This window comes from Drosophila persimilis, unplaced genomic scaffold (genome assembly GCF_003286085.1).
Source record: "Drosophila persimilis strain 14011-0111.01,24,50 unplaced genomic scaffold, DperRS2 tig00000622-arrow-arrow-pilon, whole genome shotgun sequence".
NCBI classification, from domain to species: domain Eukaryota; kingdom Metazoa; phylum Arthropoda; class Insecta; order Diptera; family Drosophilidae; genus Drosophila; species Drosophila persimilis.
The window spans coordinates 1,461,875-1,484,289 of record NW_020825326.1 but is presented as its reverse complement, the minus strand read 5'-3'; the positions used below and the strand labels follow the sequence as shown (position 1 = coordinate 1,484,289).

General features: G+C 46.2%; 3 protein-coding genes across 5 annotated transcripts in view; 2 read left to right on the top strand and 1 right to left on the bottom strand.

Annotated features, from left to right (window-relative positions):
* Positions 1-651: 651 nt before the first annotated feature.
* LOC6600126 (protein tilB) lies at positions 652-2,118 on the top strand. Its single transcript, XM_002025257.2, has 4 exons — positions 652-689; positions 774-1,620; positions 1,691-1,903; positions 2,007-2,118. The coding sequence occupies exons 1-4, from the start codon at positions 680-682 to the stop codon at positions 2,116-2,118; spliced, it is 1,182 nt and encodes a 393-aa protein (XP_002025293.1). The 5' UTR covers positions 652-679.
* A 4,418-nt stretch (positions 2,119-6,536) lies between these two features.
* LOC6600124 (histone-lysine N-methyltransferase setd3) lies at positions 6,537-18,527 on the top strand. Of its 3 annotated transcripts, XR_003408992.1 has the most exons (4): positions 6,538-7,584; positions 17,301-17,570; positions 17,635-18,261; positions 18,327-18,527. XR_003408992.1 is itself a non-coding variant. In XM_002025255.2 (3 exons), exons 1-3 carry the CDS (start codon positions 6,671-6,673, stop codon positions 18,155-18,157), a joined length of 1,707 nt encoding a protein of 568 aa, XP_002025291.1. In that variant the 5' UTR covers positions 6,538-6,670; the 3' UTR covers positions 18,158-18,527. The 3 variants fall into 3 exon arrangements, 2 of the variants coding, with proteins under 2 accessions (XP_026846683.1, XP_002025291.1); XM_002025255.2 differs by having other exon boundaries at positions 17,635-18,527; XM_026990882.1 differs by lacking the exons at positions 17,301-17,570; positions 17,635-18,261; positions 18,327-18,527 and adding an exon at positions 7,659-7,927 and having other exon boundaries at positions 6,537-7,584.
* Positions 9,708-22,415, bottom strand: part of LOC6600125 (serine-rich adhesin for platelets) — a 78,698-nt gene continuing 65,990 nt past the window's right edge. Inside the window, exons 3-4 of the mRNA XM_026990881.1 lie at positions 11,862-13,968; positions 9,708-11,021 (exon numbers count right to left, since the gene is read on the bottom strand). Coding sequence (XP_026846682.1) covers positions 9,823-11,021; positions 11,862-13,968 — 3,306 coding nt within the window. The 3' untranslated portion in view covers positions 9,708-9,822. The remainder of the gene's footprint in view (positions 11,022-11,861; positions 13,969-22,415) is intronic.

Here is a 22,415-nt window from a genome sequence, read left to right as displayed (position 1 = left end):
TTTGCAATTGGCAAAACCGACCATGAAACCTGTGTGTTAGAGAGAGACAGAGCGAGAAAGAATGAAATTGTTTTCTTGATTCTGGCTATAATAATTACACGATCTGGTTCAGATTTTGCACTTTAGAAGATATAGTCATCTTCTACGATTCTGCGTTTTTAGTTTTCTCGTATCGTCGAAATTGTGGATGCCACAGATTTTCGCCCTTTGTGGGGGCGGAAGTGTGCGGCGCAAAGATTTGAAATATTCTTGTAGCAGTGACATATCACAGAAGTCTGGATCCAAAACATCGTTGCTCTAGCTCTTATAGTCTTTGAGCACTAGGCGCTGAAGGGGACGGACAGACAGACATGGCTCAATCGACTCGGCTATTGATGCTGTTACACACATCCACTTTTACCACAAATCTAATATACCCCATTACTCATTTTGAGTATCGGGTATAAAAATTGGTTTGGGCACACGATACTTGGCAGAGTTGCCTTGGTTGCCAGAGGGATACCTGTGACAGATGCGTAGTATTCGCAGGATTCCTGAAATAGAAAGGGACGGAGAATAGCAGCCACCTGGCAACGGAGTTGGCTATTGCCTCATTGTTTTGTTGTTTTGCTGTTTTGATATTTTGATGTTTTGATATTTTGTTGTTTTGCTGTGTTATATCACATATCCCACATCGAAAATGGTGCGCAGTAAGTAGACCACAGTTGCCATTGCCGTGATTCCCAGTGGCAATCAGAAACTAGAAACCGCAGCTGACTTCAATCCTCTCACAGTCACGGAGGAGCTGGTGCGCAAGAAGTCGGAGCACAATGAGCGGATGATCAGCACGCTAGAGGAGATATCGCTGCACCAGGAGGACATCGAGCGCATTGAGCATGTGCAGAACTGGTGTAAAGACCTCAAGATCCTGCTCCTTCAGTCGAACCTCATTGCGCGCCTGGAGAACTTGCACAAACTGAAGCGACTGGAGTACCTTAACTTGGCCGTGAACAACATCGAGCGCGTCGAGAACCTGGAGGGGCTTGAGTCGCTCAACAAACTGGATCTCACGCTCAACTTCATCGGTGAGCTGACCGGCGTGGAGTCACTGCGCGGTAACTACAATCTGCGGGAGCTCCTGCTCATCGGAAATCCCTGCGCGGACTACCCGCACTACCGCGACTACGTGGTGGCCACCCTGCCGCAGCTGCAGAGCCTCGATAGTCAGGAGATCACGCCCTCGGAGAGGCTGCAAGCCCAGCGGCAACTCTCCCAGCATCGCGCCGTTATTGTGCAGTGCCAGGCGAACCAGGCCATCGAGCGGGATGAGCAGCGAGTACGCGTAGCGGAGCAGCAGGCGGCGCTGGCCGATCAATGCGCCGACATTAAGGACGAGGAAGAGCGTACGCGCACCTTCTGGAACGCCAAGAGCGAGCACTGCCCGGAGATACGCACAGAGATCGCCCGCCAGCACCGGCTGGGCAGGGAGAAGCATGAGCCGAAGTCGTCACAGCCACACGCCAAGCGGCAGCCGCATCTCTTCGCCCCATGTGGACGTCCTTATAACCTGAACCAGGCCAAGCTGCCCTTCAACTTTCAGGATGAGCCGGCTCACTACTCGCTCCAGCTACAGGTGTACAGGTGGGCAGCTTCTTCGATTTTCTCCCATCCCAGTTCATGCTCCTCATAACGTGTTCCCTCTTGTCCACAGACATCTGGACACTGCCCTGATCGATGTGGATGTCCAAACCAACTACACGCGAGTCATTGTCAAGGGCAAGATCTTTCAGATTGCCTACAACGAGGAGGTGCAGCCAGGTGAATCCACAGTCCAGCGATCTCAGACCACGGGCCATTTGATGATTCTACTGAAGAAGCTGAAGGTCAACGAAATGCTGACTATCAAGCGTAGTCCGTCCAAGGGGTACGTCCAAGGCATGACATCTGATATAGCGCGCGATATGACTGTCTGATCCTGTTCTAAACGGATCCCTTTCTCTCTCTCTCTCTTTCTTCCCACTGTGCAGGGCTGTACACACTGCTACTGCGGTGCAGACAGGACACGATCCGGTGCCCCTCCGCGGCGCTGTGGACATTGCGAACATTTGTCCGCCCGCCGATCTACCAGATTTGATTTAAGCCAAATCTGTTTTTCTTTGAACGGTTTAGTTCAGCAGTACTACGTATTGGGTTCTGCTACGTTCATTATCACTCATTCAATCAGTGTCCTACCATATTATTGTTTTGTCCATAGTCCAATTTTTTTACACATACACACGTAATATAATAAAGAGAGAAATATAAGGAATGTTTAACGAATATCTGTATGTTAAATTGAATATATTTACACATATGTATGTACTACATATGTATATGCATATTGTTGTTGTGGAATTTTTATTTGAAGTACATCTTTTGGTAAGAGCTTAGATATGTACATACATTTCCCGACTTAATTATATATAATAGGAAGTGTTATAAAATAAGTAAGATATCTAAACAATGCATGCATCCGAAGAGTACAACGAATCATCTTGGGCGTTCCATCTCTTTCGTTCTTTCCGATAGATGTATCCATTGCTTCTATCTTTCTGCAGTCTCCATCTCTGTTTGACATAGCATTACCGTAGAATACCTAGCCAAATAAACCCAGTCTATCCAAATGTTGCAATTATGTTTTTATAAGTGTTTTTACCAGCCATACAATAAAGTCGTAGTGGAATACGGCCAAAAAGGAATATTAAACATAAATTTCTAACGATCAGGGCATGCCTAGTGAAACTTAAGACTGTAACTTTTTTCAGAAACTGTGGATGTTGCAGCAACCTATAACATTTGTTTTGCATATAATATAAGTGTCTTCTTTTCATGGGGGCCAATTCAATCTGGGATTGAAAAAACATCGAAGTCTGTCTTATATCAAAACATCGATGACATCGACGTTACTATCGATATTTCGTCGGAGATGGAGAACCATCGGTTCAGTCGATAGTACCACCGATGCTTTTGCAGCCAGGGTGACCGTTTACCGTATTTTTGATACTTTTCGGTATTTTTTGGGGTCCATAACGAGCCGACGGTATATTTACGGTATATTTCGGTAAATTAAGCAATTTTTCGGTATATTAAGGTAGATGGTAACACATTTTCGAGAAGCCATTAAGTTAGGGAACTCCCGCCATTAACAAGAGCTATACAAAATAATGAGCAAAGATTTTAAACAAAAGTACAGACAGGAGTGGGAGTCTCAGCCCGATACAAAGACATGGCTCTGCAGAAGTAAAAATGCAGACGATGCTCATTGCAAGGGTTGCAATGTTGATATTTTGAGTCGGATAGCATCAATTAGACAGCACGCTGCCACTCACTAGTGTTGGGTAAACATTGCTCATTTTGGTGAACATGTTCACTTTTTCTTTTTTAGTAAGTGAGTTAACTCACTCATATTGCTCACTTGCTCTCTTAGATTGCTCAGTTCACTTGTTCACTTGCTCAGTTGCTGACTTGCTCTCTCAGTTGTTCACTATTCATGCACAGATGGTTCCAAATTTACCTATACTTTCAAATTTGCGATATAGTGAATTTTTCAAAAGAGTAAACAGCTTTGCCGGTAATACAAAAAGTGTGAAGTAAACGCAAATATGAGCAAAGCTCCCAGATCGCAAAATGCCCTTTGAGGAGCAAAATTGCGCAAAAAGTGAATAGAGAACAAGTGAGTAAAAATGAACAAGTGAGTAAAATGAACAAGTGAACAACAAAGAACAAGTGAGCAAAAAAGAACAAGTGAACAACAAAGAACAAGTGAACAACAATGAACAAGTGAACAAAAAAGAACAACTTGGAAGGAACATGTTCAGTTGCTCACTTAAGTGAACAACTCTTTTTTGTTCACTCACTCATGAGCAACACAACACTACCACACACAAACATAAGGAGAAAATTAAGTTCTTGTGTGGCCAATCTAAGGTATATTCAAACTTTTTTTTGTATTCGCTATGTTATACTTGTATAAGCGGTTTTCAATAATAGATTGATTCGTTTGTGGAGGATACAAGCAAATGTTGCGACTAGAGTGAGAAGAGCTGAATTGCTGTTTGTTGCTGCTGCAGCAAAGCAAATGGTTCGGTTCTTTTTCTAAAGTGTGTTTGCCACTCAGTAGCTCTCGCTTCTAGTTATGCTTGTAAAATGATACCAAGAAGTCTAGAGCAAACGATTAAGGATACATTCAATTCCTTTTCTAAGAACTCGAAGCGGCACAGAAAATTTAAGGCATTTCAAAAATTTCTAAATTCCCCGGAGCACCAAATACTCAATCATTATGAAATTCGCTGGTTGTCTCTGCATTCTTGTATTGCACGTGTGATTGAGTAGTGGGATGCACTTGTTCTTTTTTTTTGAGTACGAATTGGCCATAGAAAAAAATGTATCTGCTGAAATACACTCTCTCAAATTTAAAAAGCGTTTCAGTCAAATTATATTTATACTTTCTAGACTATATTTTGCCTATAATAAATAGATTTAATATCATTTTTCAGCCTAGCAAAGCTGTAACACAAATAATATATAAAAATATGTCTGAAACTTATAAGTTAATATTAAGCTGTTATTTGAAAGACTTATATATAAGGAATACTGACTTAAGTGTACTAGATCCAAGCAGCAATGTTAATTTCGTAGAATTCCAAAAAGTTAATTTGGGCATTAATGTAAGCCTCGAAGTGTCAAAATTAGAAAGAAATGAAAAATATGAATTTTTCCAAAGAGCACAGTCATTTTTGATCGAGTTGAGTATACAATTAAAGAAAAGGTTGCCTTTTAACGAGAAGGTTTTTAAACTTCTCTCATTCCTAAACCCTGAAGACATAGTCAATGGCCAATTATCAGATTTGCATGACCTGTATAAAAGATCCGCAGAGAATCGATAATGAATTTGTCCTCTTAAAAAATGATGAGGTTCTTTTTAGTTTATTAAAAACACACAAAAGTCCTGGCCATTTCTGGTATACATTGGGACAAATAAAGGACTTCAACAATGAATTGAAATATGAACAAATTTCAAAATTTGCACAAGTACTGCTTATATTGCCAGTCCGAAGTGAACTTAATAAAAACAAATACAAGAAATAGATTTAAGAGTATTAATGTTTCAAATCTTTAATATGTGAGACAAGGTCTACGGAAGAACAACGGTTGCGAGAATATTGAACCGAACACTGAAATGCTGTTAAAAAATCCCAGCGACATCGTTAGTGACGATAGTGCTGTTAGTGATTAGTATATTATTAAGACTTTATTATTAATAATAAGTCTTATTAAGACTTAAGATTATTAAATGAAATGAATGAAACAATTATTTCGAATAGGCCAATCAAGTAGGAAATAGATTCACCAATCGTATAAAATTATGTGGGCATGGCTAAATCTTCCATATAGCTGATATTCTACGGAAGATCAAAATTGAGGGTCGTCGTATTTGTTGAATCGGTAATGGCCCGGTTGACAACATTTAAATCCTTCTCGCTCACATTCAAAAAAGTTAGTTAGGCGCGCAAAACTCGTAACCAGTCGATATACAAAATACAATACTTACGAGCAATTTAAAGTTGTAGAAAATGTATTCATCGATGGGATAAAGCTAAGTGGGCAAAGCTTAAAACTCTATATAGCTTGTAATATTCGACGGAAGATATTTTTGGCAATACCCGGTTCGCAGCAATGAGTTCCATACACAAACATGTTGCTAGTTCCATGTACTCATACCCTGGGGGAAATGGATGTTATAGAATTGTGAATATGTTTGTCATCCCAGGGAAAAACAATTTATTTTCAATATATTTTAATATTATTCAATAATTTTTAATATTATTTTCAATATTTCAACGATATTTTAAAGCTTATTGTCTTCTTGTAGGGACCAAGAATAGGTATCAGGATCGAGATATATACAAAACACTCATCATATACATGAATATGTCTAAAAAATGTCAATTTGAGAAAAGGTCTTTATAAGTTACGTTTTATCTTCATATCAATATATGTATGTACTTTCATATAAAATTAACAAAATAGGGTATACAAAACGCAATATAGCGACTCTTTTTTTGTTGAACTTTTTCGTTTAAACCTTTTTTTACAATAAATACAATAAAAGCAAGGATTAAAAACTATCCAATCTTGCAGAAAATTTATTCATCAATGGGATAAAACTATGTGGGCATTGCTCAGAGATTTAGTTAGTCAGCATTATTCAATGGAATATAAAAATTGAGCAATTTCCTTTTTAGTTTGTTTTGATTGACCTATTTCGCTACTGGTTTTTTGTTTGACTTATTTCGCTAAAACCTCATTTTACGCAAAATGCAATAAAAACAAGTATTAATAATACACCAGTTAAATAGATTCATCAATCGTATAGAATTATGATGATTATGAATTCGTCAGTATATTTACGGTATATTTTGAAAATGAGGCGGTATGTTTCGGTATATTTCTGAGGGTCGGACGGTATATTTTATCGATAAATCCGCGGTCACACTGCCCAGCTGTTCGGCCATACACACGCACGTGCTGTAGCGTCGCCTTCTTAACTTGTATTTTCCATATTTGGCTACTGTTTTGGGACGCCGTCCCCTCCGCACTCCACACTCCGCACACCAAAAGCTGCACAAACAACGCCGCATAAGCCGCCGAAATGGGCAAGAACAAGCGCAAAAACAAGCAGCAACAGCAGCAGTCGCCGTCGCTGGTCCAGACGCCAACGCAGACGCAGTCGGAAGCAGCCTCTGGATCCGCTTCGGGGACGACCTCGGCATCGGGCTCCGCTGCGGGTAATCAAACAAGCGAGAGCCATATCGTTCAGGACAAGAACAAAATCGATGGAAAGCGCTTCCCCAGCTTAAGTGGCCGGCGGGGCGAGCTGAACGCACTAGTTGTGCGCCTCTTGGAGCTGGTGGCCATGCAGCCGGCCAATCCCAACGAAGAGTGGAAGCAGTATGTGGAGCTGCAGCTACAGCTGCAGCGAATCATGGTGCTGGAGGAGCCGTTGCAGAAGGCCGTCTGCCTGGATGCCACCGACGACCAGTCGCGCCAGGCGAAAGTTACCGCGTTTAGCGAATGGGCCAAGGCGGGCGGCGTGAAGACCGACTGTCTGGAGATAGCCATCTTTCCTGGCTATCAGCTGGGCCTGCGTGCCACCCAGGACATCGCCGCCGAGCAGCCAGTTTTGAGCGTGCCACGAACGCTGATCTTCTCCGAGGAGCACTTGCCCGAGACCGACCGCAAGCTCTTCTGCAACTTTCCGCTTCTGACTAACTTCAACCTGGCGTACGCCCTGGTCATCGAGAAGGTGCGCGGCCCGGATAGTGTCTGGCGTCCCTACATCGACGTCCTGCCGGCTCGCTACAACACCGTCCTCTACTTCTCTATCGAGCAGATGCAGCGGCTCCGCGGCACCGCTGCCTGCACCTCGGCCCTGCGCCAGTGCCGCGTCATTGCCCGCCAGTATGCCAACATGTACAAGTGCGCCCACATTCGGCCCGACGCCAGTAGCGCCTCCTCGATGGGCGTGCTCTTCACCCAGCACGGCCTCTGCTACGAGCTCTACCGGTAAGTGATCCCATTCCGATCTGATCGAATCTTCTCCGAATTCCTGCAATAATCGATTTGTGGTTCCTTAACAGTTCCCGAATTGCGCCTAAAACACTCTGCTACGATTGTTCATTTAACATGGTGTGTACCTGTTGAAGCACACTGTTATCAGCAATGAAAACCTGCAGTGCCTGTGCTAACACATTGCTACAACAGTGCAGCTAACAGACCGGCAATCCAGTCGATTTTGCAAAGTATATTTTGCACTTCTGCAGCTGCAGCTGTTTGCAACGAACGGAAGGAAGAATCTCCGACCCTATGAAGTGTATATGTACATTTTTATATATCCCTGATTATCGTAAATGGGCGATCAGATATAGCCGTCCGTCGCTCCGTCTGTCTGTTTCTATAGAACTTTGTCTTGAACTTTGCACAGAGGTCTTTTGAAGTTTTGAATAATAGTGTGGATAATATATCATATCAGTATTCATAAGAACGATCGGTCAAAAGTTGTGGGAGAATCCGTCCGACTTGTCGGGTATACAATCTTCGGACCGCCGAAGTTTGATTCTTTCGTGGTTTTTTCAAAGCTATTTAGCTTCTTCAGAGAACCTTCTCTGAGCTGCTATATAATACTGCTGCTATAATAACGATCCCTCGATCCCACGATCGAACCAAAGTTACATTGGATGAGTGCCTCTCAGTCCGTCGGAGAGGTCTGTAGCCATCTGGTTTTTTTTTTGACCTGTCTGAACTATGTACTTTGTGTCGATGTCTCTATGTCTATGTGTCTTTACATATACGCATTTCCCCCTATTTGATAGATCTATGTATAGATCTATAGACCTGTAGGTCGTGGATCTGCTTCCCTGTCTGGTGTTCCTCGCTTTTGTGATGGGGAAATATTTGGAAGTCTTTGCCACAGTTTGCTCTACAGTTTATTTCTCAAAAAAAATCAAATTCAAACTTATTTACATACATATTTGAGCGTGCTTAAACATACATATTTTTATATTTATTTGTATATATATATATATATATTGGTATATCTATGTATATACTCGTACGGTCGACAGATATTCTAGTGTATAGGACTCTGGAGTAAGCAGGGGGTGGATGGGGGGAATGGAGTGGGGTCGAGGCTGGTTGGAGAAAATCAAAATCAAAAGTGCCTGCAGCTAAAAAATAAATCAATTCTCTTATTGTTCTTGCAGTGCACTGAACATTTATACTATTAGTGTTGATTTAGTTGTTGTTGTTGTTGTTGTGCTTGTGACCACACCCATCTATGTATATATTTGCCCCAATCTAATATGAAATTCCCTCTTTTATTCGAGTATTAAAATTTGGTTTCTTTTCTTTTTTCGTCAGTGCCAAAGAAGGTGTTTCTTTTCTTTTCGATTCGTTTTGTTTCTTTTAATTCCTCTTAATTTTTGTTCGTTTAATATTTATTGTCCTCATAAATGGTTTTGCTTTCTCGAATTTCCTTATCTGGTATTCGATTTGGGCTCTGTGCTGTGGATCGTGCGAACACAACAGTACTGTATTTTATCTGGCTAAGATTCTTTGCTACTTCTATTCGATCTATAAACTTTTTCGCTTGGTGCTTTAGAAACCCATTGGAATGCCGTGTCCTATGTATGTATGTCCTGCTCGAAGGAGTCGCAATAGTTGATGGTCTATAGTGCTGCGTAGATCTGGAGTAGTTCGAAACGACAGTTTGCCGAGCTTACAGACAAAGTACAGTAGCGTTCATGGCCATGAGACAGTGTTCAGAGGGATGTCTTTGTGATGGGCTTTGTCTCTGTTTTCTCTTCTTTGTTTTTTTTAGGAATTCGAGCTTGGAGCTTAGGCTTGCGAGTGGGTTTCGTCCCACAGCTATGAAACGCATTGTACATACGTGTATGTATGTGTGTGTGTGTGTGTATTTGTCTTTTCGCTAAGTTTAGGTTAGTTTTACTTTCTCTCACAGAATGTTCGTTCGCTTGAAGAAATTCCTCTACTCGAAATTTGACCACAAAAAAAATGTTTCATTCTTTTTTTTTTTTTTCTTAAACTAATCTAATTAATCATCTAAATTGTATTCTCTCTATATATATATATATATATATATATATATATATATATATATATGTGTCTGTGTGTGTGTGTGTGCGTGTGGGGAATCTGTGGATGTATGTATATTTGTATAAAACTTGGCCTAAACAGCAAAACCTATCGCCGGTGATCGCTCTATCGATAGTTGAGTGAGCCTGCCTAATAATCGAACGATTTGCGCAATGTGTCGAAGAGATACTCCTGCACCTCCGGCGAGTTGGGGTCCATGGTATTGAGCTTCTGGTGAGCACTGCGCAGCGACAGGGCCAGCGAGGCGGATGCCGAGCTACTGGAGCTACCACTGGCCACTGCTCCCTGGGACCGTCCACACAGCGCTGCTGTGGGTGGCGGTGCACCGCTCGCGGTGGTACCCGCTGGCCCAGCCCCAGCTGTCGTGGTCAGGGAGGTGGCAGTGCTCAAGGTTGACGATCCGTCGCGTGTGAAGAGCATGGAGCTCTGCCGCTGGAGCTGGTGGACGGGCGTGCAGCAGGAGACGGCAGTCGAGATGCTCGCAATGCCCATTCCTGCTCCTCCTCCTGCGGCTCCGCCTCCCGATGACGATGACGCTGCCGCTGCCGCTGTCGCCTCTCCTCTGCTGGAGCCAATGACCAGTTCCTCCATGTGGTGGCGCATCGAGGAGCGACGCGAGGCCGAGGCGACCGTCTGGGCCATCTGGGGAAGCTTGCTCTTCATCGCGTTGTAGGTCTTCAGATAGCTGCTTTTGCGTCGGCGATGCTGCTTCCAGCGACAGACCACAAAGATCACCAGGAAGGTAGCCAGTGCGGTGATCACAATGGCAGCACTGGCCACAATCGCCGATCGAATGCCGGACGGCATACTAGCGTATAGGGTGCCCAAATGCTGTTGGGACACCGAGGTGGCCGCCGCAGCCGCCGGACTGCGATGGAATCCGGGACCGGAGAGCTCCAGGTCGAGAAGATCGTGAGCCCGGGCCACCTCCTCTTCGATCTCATCGATCACATTGTCGTTCGGTGCCAGCTTGGTGTTGGCCAGCTGCGAACTGTTCAGTCCTTCGCCTCCTGCTCCGCCGTAGGGACTCACACTCAGGTCGATGTCGATGCTGCTGGGCTCCTGCTCATCCGGCTCCGTGTCCACCTCCACCTCCTGGGCACTGCCGTTCCCATCGAGCAGCAGTCGCGGCGGTGGCAAAAAGTAGGGACTCCGCTCCTCGGTCGCCGTGGACAGGGAGGCCAGAGCCAGCGTCTTCCACGAGGGGAAGAACCCGAGCGACTTCTCTCCGCGTGAATGCTGCTGCTTGTGCTGGCCGTTGAAGGATACTCCTGCTGAGGACAATGATGATGATGCGGATGCGGATGATGTCGGTGCATAGGCGGGTCCTGCAAATAGACGAAAGCGAGAAGCGGAGAGATGGTGGGGGCGGGAGAGCAGACATACAGAGTGGATCAGGGATAAAGCTTCTTTTGCGTCTGTGTTTATCTGTAATTGAGTGTGTATATGGTGTGTGTGTGTGTGTGTGTGCGTGGCGTGTGCGTGTCTGTGTGTGTGCGTGTGAGTGCGGCGGTTGCAGCGAGCTGTCGCGTGTGTTGTGTCTAGGATTGCCGGGGGACATTGCCACAACTGGCTGTGGGGCACACCACCTGTGTATCAATCGATCCATTCATGGGGGTACACTCCCGACTATTGATACATTTTCAATGAGCGATTCGATGCAGCTTATGGATTGATAATCGAACCATCATCTTTATCAATTTATTCAGAGTATTGAGAGTTAATGAGCTTGTGTTTGAAATGAATATTCAATATTTAACCGATACTCTTAATTTACGAGTACTACTGGTATTCCTGGCGAGCAGCTCCGCCTGGCTATTGCCTAGAAATGGTCATCGGTCATCTCGGAAGCATCGATGATGGCTATCGATACACCTGTGAGAGGGAGGTGCGCCCCCTGCCAGCCGCCATTCGAATATCCCTCGCACTCCTAGCCGTTACTTACGTGTGCTTCTGGTGTGCTGAGCCGCTGCTGCTGCTGATTGATAGATAGACTGATTGATTGATTGATTGATTGAGAGGCCGCGGCTCAGCACAGCTCAGCACACTCCAAACAAACAACAAAAGGGGGACGGGACACTCGCGCCGACCAACTCACTGCCGCCGCTGGTGCTGCTGGCGTTGCTGCCACCGCTGGCGCTGGCGTCGGAGCCGCAAGGCGGTAATACCTCGGTTGCCGGGCTTCTCGCTGTCGTTCGGCTCGATGTCTATGATTGAGGTGAAGTAGCTGGAGCCCTGCGAGTCCGTCTTGATCTCGTCGGGCTTGACGCTCTTCAGGTCCATCAGGTTGAAGTGGGGGAAGTTCTCAAAGGCCGTGACAATGTCCATGTTGTCCTGCAGCACCACCTTCTGGCCAGGGTAGAAGCGTGAGTGCTCATCGCCCCCGCTCACGATTGTGGACAGGTGCAGCTGGCTGGAGCCGCGCTTTCGGTGCTCGATCAGCTCCTCGAGGGTCATGTTCCGCTGCTCGAGCACCTTGAACAGGCGGTTCCCCGATCGTCGATCCTCGATCAGTTCCAGGAGATCGGTGCGATCATCTACGTCGTCCACCAGACTCACTGGCGGCTGCTGTGCTGGTGCAGACGATGATTCAGTTGACGGTTGTGGTTCGAGTGGAATCTGGGCTTGAGATGGTGCTGGTTCTGGTGCGGGCACTCGTGTGTGGTGCGTGTGGCTCTCCACCTCGTCGAAGAAGTTCTCTAGATCATCATCGTTGTAGTTCAGCTCATCACTGGCATTGCCTGGCTGCGGTGGTCCGCCTCCTTCTCCTGCTGCTGCTTCTGTGCTGTTGCTCTTCCCCACTTCTCCCTCAGCATCCATATCCACCTGCACATCTTCGATGCTCTCCACAACATTTCCATCGTAGTGGTGGTGGTGGTGGTGGTGTTGGTGAATGAAGTTGTCCTTGAGCCGCTTTTGGCTCTCCTTGCTGCTGGCGGTGCGCAGCCGGTATCTGGGATTGTTGGTGGTGCTGGCCGTGCTGGCTGGGCTGGCCGGCGATGGGGAAGGTGCTAGTGGTGTTTCCGTGTGGGAGGATTCCCCAGACTCCACTTCGACCGAGTCTGGTTCAGGCTCGTCCTGCTCCTGCTCCTGCTCCTGTGCCTGCTCTGGTTCCTGATCCTCTGACTCCTCAATGCTGTTGGCCAGGGTGCTGGTGAAGATGGGCGTGCTCGTGTCCGCCTCCTGCGTAGTGGTGGTTGCTGCTGTCGTGCTGCTGGTGATGCTGCTGCTGCTGCCGCTGGTGGTGGCAGACTTGAAGAGCCCCGGAGGTTTCAGGGTGGAACGCATGTGCTGCCTCTTTTTGTACAGCGGCAGGCGAGTGGTGCTACTGCTGCTGGGTCCGACCGTGCTGGTGGCGGTGCTGCCCAGAGTGGGCAAAGTGCGCCTTGTGGTGCTGCTCTCCCGCGAAGAGCTGCCGAAGAGCTTCAAGCGCTGAAGTGTTGGAAACTTGGCCCTGGTCCTCAATGACTCCTCCTCGTCGCTCTCGTTACTGTTGCTTTTGCTGGTGGCGCTACTGCTGCTGCTGCTAAGGTAGGCAGGGGGCAGGCGGCGCACTCCCTGCTTGCTCTGGTGGCTCTGCTTCCTGTGGGTCTCCCCCTGTGGCTGGGCGGAGGAGGCCGGGGCTATGGCCGTGGTCTGGAGTGCCAGCAGGGCATTCTGCTTTCCCTTGAGCAGGTCGTCCAGGGAGAGGTTCTTTTGCTGCAGGATCTCACTCAGGCTTAGGCCGCCGGAGTTCTTCAGGATGTTCTTCAGGTCCACCGATGTCTGCAGCTTGACTCCAGTCGGCGCATCCTGCTCCTTCTTGGACTGGCCGTATGGCCGGCGATAGGCCTTGCTCGGACTGCTCGCCTGGACGCTGGCATCCAGAGGGCTGCTGTGGGTGGGCTCCTGCCGATGTCGCTGCTTGTCCCTCTCCCGTTCCAGGGCAGCCATCGGCTCCCTGACTAGGGGCTGCTTGCGCCTCCTGAGAGCCTCCGCATCGTCCTCGACATGTCCACGCCAGTAGGCCGAACTCGAACTCGAACTCGAATCCGCACCCGAGCCAAAGCCAGAGCCAGAGCCAGAGCCAGCTCCCGTGTCATCCTCGGTGGCCCCCATGGGGGCCATCGGCACTTGGGGTCGACGCTTTCGCTTCCGCATGCCCACTGTGGCAGTGCGACGACGATTTCCATTGGCGTTTCCGATCCCATCGTTCCCATCGTTCCCATCGTTGCCATCGCTCCCAGCAGAGCCCTTGCCATCCTCCACAATCAGTGAAACGCCTGTTTGCAGCAGCTGCAGGAGAAAAAGATAGAAGACACGTGTGAGAGGAGTGTTGGCAGAGCACGGGTCTTATCAAATTGCTTTTGCTATTATTATTTCTATGTGTGTGTAGGAGTATGTACATATGTGCGTGTTCTTATAGGTTTATCGTCGGACTGATTGATGGACCGGATTGATTGATGGCACATCTGTACATCTGGCCCGCATTTTGATTTCGATTCCTCCTCCGTTTCACTTCCTCTTATCCTTGTTTGCTCCATGCATGTTAATGCTCCACAAAGGGGCTGCCGGACGCCCAACCCAAAGGAATAGGTCAATCAGCATTGACCTTTGGAACTTGTGCATTCAAGTATTGCATCCAAATTATCGTAAGTCTTAGCCAGCCACGGATGTAAGGTTTTACCTTGAGTGAAACGCGATCGGGATACCATTCATGTACCTACATACGCCCTACACATGTGGGCGTGAGTTCTGGTGGCCGTTGACGGATGCCACTGCAGACTGATGCAGTTTCTCGTCCAGGGTCCGTCGAGGGTTTCCATGTAATGCTGCTACCTATTTGCCATTGCTGATATCCCCTACCGACACACAATGGAGGCGGTCTGTTCTGCCGGACCCCTCCCCCAGATCGTATTCCATCAACTTCGCCGACAACTTTGGAGCTGCTTCCAGAGCAACTTCAGGCTCTTTTATGCTCACGTAATTAATTTTCAATTAGGGCTCAGAGCAGGAGCCCAGGCCGGAGACAGAGACAGAGGCAGAGCTGGAGCAGGAGAAGGAGACGGAGCAGGAGCAGTAGCAGGACGATGTGCTGCCGCTCAGAGGCTGAGATAAAGATGTGCATGCGATTTATGATGACAAGCACAGATAATACATTGTGGATACATGCGGGTGTACATATTGTGCGATGTGTATGTATTAAATTGATTAACTGCCGGACGACCCGGGGCCCATCATCGTCCGCATGTAATCAGACTAATGCAGATTCCTGATACATACATACTCGTATGTATATGCAGGCATATGCGAGCGATGTACATACATCTTCGAGTAGTGCCCCTTGAGGGGAAGATGGGGCTGGGCTGGGATACAAGCTAATAGTGCGGTTTTCAATTGAAAATTTGTCGGTGAATAGCTTTTGACCCGTGCGTGGCTGCGATGGTTGCATGAATAGGATACTATCCTGGATGGATGGCAGACAGAAAGAAATAATTGGAGAAATAATTAACCCAAAAGCCAGTGACAAGAAATGCCAGAGAGAAGTGCCAGGAAAACGAAACTAAATTGTTGACGAAAAACTTTACTTGGCGACGGCAACAAAAACTCATTACACTGAGAAGAGGACTGTCTGTAAGGAAACTGCAAGTTTTCCCCAGTTGCGAAACGAAACTGCCACACAATGCAAAAATAATGAAGAAAATCGGGGATCTGGAGAGCCGGAGAGCTGGCAAGCTGGGATGCTGAGAAACGAAGAATGACACAAACACAGAAAGACAAGAAGTCGAAAGAAAGTCGATGCATAAGCCTGGGAAAATCGAATCAAGGAGAAGGGAGTAGAGAATGCCGGAGACCCGACCATTACACGCATTTCTCTCACGTCATTTGCCGTGACATCTCTCTTTCCTCCACTGTCTGCCTCCGCCTCCGCCTCCGCCTCCTTTCCATCTCCCGGCTTCAATTTTGTTGTTGTTGTTCCTTTTGGTTTTCCTGTTTTGGGAATGCCTGAAAGGAGCCGAGCCGTCTGTCTATGCATGCATAATATAAAAGGTGGACCAAAAAGAGCGACATGAGCCGGCAATCGGATTGTATCGCAGCAGTCTCAACTTGTCCAAAGAACAGACGCGCAAATTTCAGGCCAATCGGAGCAGGCAAACAGCCTTGGTTCTTACACGGGATATACACATTGACCAGACCAGGGAATCAAATATGTACAGCTGTACATCTAAAGATAATATTTGTGTCACCGAATATAACGACCGCACTGATAAGCAGAAATATTTTCTGGGGTAAAGGACTGGCTTTGAAAATGTTCCGATCCCATTAATGAATCCAAGGCTTCAAACCACGGCAGAAAGCCAAATCATGGGGGAGAAGATGTCGACAGCTTGATTCTCTTAAAAACGAGATGCGGAAGAGTTTATTAAATCAATATCCTTGGGTTGATATCCACGCACAGAGCCATGCGGCATTCGTCATGCGGCATGCGGCATGCTGGGACTGGGGTTTCGCACCATAATACTGCCAGGACACACACTGCGAGCCTGTCATGCCTGTCAACGGCAGGCGCTGGCTCAGTAGGATGCTACCAACATTGTCTTTGGCCTTCAGAAGCTACCCCGCTGGAGTTGCCGTTTTTTGTGGCCTAGGCGGGCTAGGCAGCACCCAGTCTTTGGGGTGTAGTAGTCGATAAGTGTCAGGTGAAGCGATGATTTTGTCGTCGATAGGGGTCTCCAAAGGTGGGACAGACACTCAGACAGGCAGCAAGCCTGAGGCAGCAAGTACAGATATCAGATATGGCCGGACAACAGAAGTCACCAGAGCCAATAGTCTGCCTACCTAGCGACTTAAGAGCGCATTCAAGCTCATTTATCCGCTTAACTGTGGCAAAGGGAAGTGGCGGTGGCAGTGGCAGTGGCAGTGGCAGTGGCAGGAAGGATGAGACTTATGAATGCTGATTAACTTTTGCCGAGGTAAAGTCGGCTCAAAGACCCTGAGCCCGCACACTCACTTGGGTCTCTCCAGCACTGGCATTGCCAGCTGATAAGTTATTACTTTTATTAAAAATATTCGCCCACTTTCAGTCTGTGGAAAGCGGAAAGTAGAAGTTGGGTCCCGCCATTGGGACACAACAGCCAATACAAAGGAAAAGGTTGAGAGAAAAAAGTTGATAGAGATCCTCGTCCTCCTTTTGCTCCCTACTCCTTGGGACTTTCGCAGAGTTTTTTGGTGATATCACAAGCCAGAAATAAATACAGCCAACAGAAAAGAGCCAACTTCTGCCTTCTGCTGGTGTTGTTTTTCTGGTTTCGGTTTCGGTTTTTGTTTTTGCTCTGATTCTGGTTCTGGTCCTGCTCTTGTTCATGGTGATTTCTAACAAAGTGAGTGGCGGCGAGGCCAACCCTTGGCCTCCTCTTTAACCACTTCAAAGAAGTTGCTGCTTTTCATAATTAAATTGGAAAATTTATGCACAATTAAATGGAAAAGTTTTCCTTGTGGTCAGGCTGCGGAAAACCAAAAAATGCATGAGCAAAAAGCTTTGCGACTGCTGATTTCTCTGCTTTGCTTTGCCATCCGATCCGATCTCTATTCTCGTGTGACCATCATTTTTCTCATTTTCGTTGCAGGTGGGCAGTGTCGACGGTGATGACGCGTCAGAATCTGGTGCCTCGTGAGCTTCAGGCCAACGATGACGGTGACGACCTCAGCCAGTTGCCCATTTCGGCCTTGATACCCTACTGGGACATGGCCAATCACAGGCCCGGGAAGATAACCTCCTACTACGACAGCGGTGTCCACCAGATGGACTGCACGGCCCAGGAGGCCTGCAAGGCTGGCGAGCAGTTCTTCATCTACTACGGCGATCGGTCCAATGCCGATCTGCTGGTCCACAACGGGTGAGTGCATAGCGGATGTCCCAATGATCGCTTTTTTAAAGCATCACTCTCTTGTTTCTCACAGTTTCATAGATGTGAACAACCGGAAGGACTACGTAAAGATCCGTCTGGGCCTGGGTCTCTCGGATGCCCTGGTCGAGCAGCGGGCCAAGATTCTGGCAAGACTTAACATAGAGCGGAAGGCGGAGCTTAGGGTGCTTCCGGCTCCCGATTACATCTCCGGCGAGCTGCTGGCCTTCGTGCGCGTCTTCAACATGAGCGCCGACCAGCTGGAGCACTGGGGCAGCGACTTGGAGCGCGCCGTAGATCTGTTGCACATCGACTGTGCTCTGGAGACGGACCATGAGACGCGCACATGGCAGTACTTGTACCAGCGGCTCAAGCTGCTGCTTGGCGTCCTCGAGGCCACTTTCAAGGAGTCGGACGAACTTCAGCAACTAGAGAAAATACAGCTTACGGAGAAGCAGGAGGTTAATAAGGAGCTGCCGGGCCAGGAGATCGATCTACTGGTGGTGCAGTACCGCCGGCTGGAGCGTCGCATTCTCACGGATGCCCTCGAGTATGCCCAGGAGCGGTGCAAGGTCTGAATTGCTCAGACCCCCTAAGATTAACCAAACCAGATGAATTTACTTTCGAGAGCATCACTTACGAAATTCGAGTGGCCATCTAAGCAGGAATAACTCATTTAGCAGTAACGACAAACCGCTTTTATTTAAGGTTAATTTATTTTAATTTCAGTTGGTTTTTTTTTTGCAGTAGATCTTAGTCGTGAAACCAAAAGAACACTCCTTCATTTATCGGTTGTAGGCGGTATTGATCGACTATCAATTGCACTAAACCGTCTTCACGATAATCTATATTGAAGTCTGTCTCGATCTTAACTCTTTTGTGCACAGCATAAGCCACGCACAGAAATATGATTATGAATCTAGTTTCTAGCGATTATTTGTTTTGTTTTGTTTTGCTTTTTTATTTTGATTTCATTTAATATATTTTTTGTTTTCGAAAATAAATATGAAATTAAATACAGCACTGCGCCGTATTTTTTAATAAAACGGGCAAACAAAATTGAGTGAGACAGCACACAGATCCGCTTTCAATTTTCCAAACAGCTATGCCAAATGACAGAGAGGGCAAAAGTGAGTACATACTCATAATCACTGACTTTCGCCGCCCATAACAGCCAAACGAATAAATCCAAGCAAACCAAACTTTTTCCCCAGATAAATACTTGTATTCTCAACAAATAAACAATAGTTGAAAGAACGAATAAGAATTTTTCACAGAATGAAAAATAAAAGACCAAAAGAAAGACCAACGTGCTACTATGTAAAGCATCTTCAGACCATAGTAATATGAAATAATATGAAATATTGAAATATTATGATAGCTCGTTGGTCCTCTACAAAAAATGTATGGTATTCTGTTCAGAGAGGACTATTTACAACTTCTACAAGCCCAATTTCTTGATTTTCCAAAGAAATGTATTGCGAAAATTGTTCGAGAATGGCTGGTTAATCAAAATTTTAAGTTGATGGATTGGTTATCTCAAAGAACCGAACTTAATCCGATTGAAAACCTATGGTCAATCGTGAAACGACGACTTGGGCAGTACGAATCAGCGCCATCTAACCTAGGCGATCTCTGAGGACGTGTAGAATTTGATAGAGAGCATTCCAAACCGTATTCAAAAATTAATGTCTAATATGGGTCTATGCACAAAATGTTAATATTATGATTTACTTTAATTTTTATAAAAAGTGCAAAAGTGAGTACATGCGAGTTTTTTTTTGGTTTTTTCTAATCTGTTCTTGTAATTATTGTTTATTTGTTAAGAATACAAGTATTTATATGGGGACAAAATTTGTTTTGCTTGGCTTTATTCGTTTGGCTGTTATGTGCGCCGAAAGTCAGTGATTATGAGTATGTACTCACTTTTGCTCCCCACTGTACGTGCAACATAAATATATACATACATATGTATATAAGAGTGACAAAGTCGTAACGTATACCGATTTTCATTAGATCAAGAACAGGATTTGTGTGTGTGTTACAGTAAGAAATGCCAGCCAGACGCAATCGATGGTGCCCCATCGAACGAATAATTCAAGAAACATGCGAAATGGCAGAGAGAATGAACAGACCAACGACTTCCACAAGATAACGAAAATGTGCGTCTGAACATGTCGTAATCTCGTCGATCTCAATCACAAGAGGGAAGAAATTAAATCAACAAAGATAATTGGAACGGAGTCAAGCCAACAAGTGCATCGAGCACTTACGAGCTTTGAGTACGAGCCATATACTGAATATTACCTTCATCCGAAAGTGCTGATTCTAGCTATGGATATAGAGTGCGCTCAAATGAGAGGCAAATGAGGCAGATCGTATGTGTTGCGCATCAGGAAATTGAGAATTGAGACACCACAAGAAGCATTGATCATCGGAGATTTAAAACTTGAACAATTAACAAAAAAATGGGCACCCATCACTAGCTTGCTGACAAGCGGCTTGAAAGCCGAACTGTACCTACGGTTCCAATTCAAACGCTTTTCATTTCCTATTCAATGAAATTCAATTCGATTCGCAATGACAGTCAATAACCTGCAAGGCCAAACGACTGACAAAAAATATCGTATACACGATTGCTCTTCAAAATGAATATTGATAATTTGAATGACCAATGGCCAACGCTTGCCAAAAGACTCTGTTGGGGCGAGTAACAGCGACTCGAACTCATACACGTATAATACTTCACTACGTTTTATTCAAGTTTAAAGAGCTAAAAGCTTCTTGATGACCTAGGGCACGCTTGATTGCAGATTAAACAGCCGAGTAACCTCTTATGTTGGAAGAATTGATAAGCTTGCAACTTGTGGTGCATTCCCTACGGATTTGTGGCATATGGATGCGTGTCTGTGGGTATGTCGCTATTCAATTGCCAATAACTAATTGACTTGCCAGAGGTCCAGCTGTGACAGCCTCAAAAACCAATCAATTTGCAAAACTAATCCCCATACACCCTCTCAGATGCCTTCTGGTGTTGTACGTATGTAGATGTAAAATATTTGATTACGATGTGTGCATGTGGGAGTGGGAGTGGGAGTGTGTGGCAGGTCAACACTAGTGCTGGCGAAGGAGCAGTCCACCAGGCAACTCTAGTGGGTTAGTGGAATAAAAGTAAGAGATGCGATTATCAGGAGCAGATATGTGTACATATGTAGATGTGGCTGCTCAAGCGGAGAGATCCCGTCTCCCATCAGATTGAATCTGCGAAGATATACAGTCGGTTGACATACGAGTAGTATCCTTTTGAAATGGGCCCATTAATTTTTTCTAGAGGCCATGTGAAGGCCAGTATGTGGGTATGAGGCTTATGGGGTTTGAATTTCTCCGAGAATCGAGGTTGTTTGCGCAAAGCTTCCGATTAACGTTCCTGTGCGCCCCTGTTGGACGCATCTTTCAGTAATGCCAACACCGAGTCGGCGAGTCTTCTTTTCCTTGCCCGTCAGAGAGCCGTTTGCAGTTGCAGCTGCGGGGCTCCAGGGTCTCGATGGCCGAGGGTCACCATCTTGCTTCATCGCCTTATGATCTCTTCATGATTAAATTGGTAGTTTTATTTTGTTTTGCTCATAATGGATCCCTATTGTATAAGAGTAGTGTCAAGTCATGTGACTGAAGCAATCAATGCTTTTTTGGAAGTAAAGCTAAAGACGCTCGTCGTTAAGGTTATACATATTTCCATATACTTGTCTATGAGTATATTTTCGAATATCTCAGGACTACTCTATCTAGCAAGAATGATTAGACTCGGGCCTCGACACGAGTCCATCTCAACGAGAGTCGGAGAGTCAGGCTACTAAATTAACAGCAAACCGACAACCAAAACAAGAACAATGCACTCCAAATAGCAGCTCCAAGTGATGTTAATAATGGAACCAATGAAGATGGAGATTCGGAGAATGATTATGATGATGTGGCTGCGGCTGAATATTTGGAGCTGAATACGAAACCGTTGAGGAGAGCTGCCAAATTGCAATAGCGAACACTTCGGGAATGTCATTAAAATGACTCGACGACCCACAAAACCCAATTCCTGAATGCATTGGATGCCAGTTGGCCCAGTCCAGGGGCACTACTCTTCTTCTCATTCCCCAGGAACCCAGGAACCCAGGAACCTCGAGTGACATTTGATTTGACACTCGAATAGCTATTTTCCGCATTCAAATTTCGCGTGCCACATCCAAACAGCCGCCGGAGCCGCACCTGCCCCACTCGACAGTTGCCACAGAGTTGGCACTCAATTTTCACGCTCGTTTGGGGAAAAGGTTTCCTGAGTGGGTGGGGGTGTGTGTGAGGGGGGGGGGGGGATGAAAAGTGTTTAGGCAGTTGATTGAAATATTTGAAATATTCGAATGGGCTGGCGGGAAACTGGGTCGGACGGGGCATCGGAGGGAGGGGCGGATGGTCATGGGCATCGTTATCGATTCGGTGAGATTCGGAACTCTGAACTCTGAACTCTGATCTCTCCCTCTCTTTTTCCCTCTAACTCTGCTAATTGCTTCAACAATTTTGTTGTGCCGGCCAAGCAATTAGCAAATGGCAAATGTCCTCCCATCCCAAACGACTCTGCCCCTCTCCACAACACTTTCCGCCTCCCCATTCGGGTGGTCACAATGCAAACTTAAGCTGCTTAAAATGTATGCACAGTGGGTCATAAAAATGATGACCGCCCAGCCCCGAACAAAAGGCGAACCAAATTGTTGACATTGCGTGTGCCACAGCACCCACCAAGCTCGTGCAGGGTGCTCCAGACAGAAGTATCTCCGGTATCTCTGCTGCCTT

What these genes read in the sequence shown, in the direction of transcription:
- LOC6600126 (XM_002025257.2), top strand. An exon ending in CTCCAGCTACAGGTGTACAG is followed by an intron (nt 1,621 to 1,690) that starts GTGGGCAGCTTC and finishes TCTTGTCCACAG; the next exon opens with ACATCTGGACACTGCCCTGA. An exon ending in AAGCGTAGTCCGTCCAAGGG is followed by an intron (nt 1,904 to 2,006) that starts GTACGTCCAAGG and finishes CCCACTGTGCAG; the next exon opens with GGCTGTACACACTGCTACTG.
- LOC6600124 (XM_002025255.2), top strand. Translation starts at nt 6,671, where the DNA reads ATGGGCAAGAACAAGCGCAAAAACAAGCAGCAACAGCAGCAGTCGCCG. An exon ending in CTCTGCTACGAGCTCTACCG is followed by an intron (nt 7,585 to 17,300) that starts GTAAGTGATCCC and finishes TTTTCGTTGCAG; the next exon opens with GTGGGCAGTGTCGACGGTGA. An exon ending in GATCTGCTGGTCCACAACGG is followed by an intron (nt 17,571 to 17,634) that starts GTGAGTGCATAG and finishes TGTTTCTCACAG; the next exon opens with TTTCATAGATGTGAACAACC.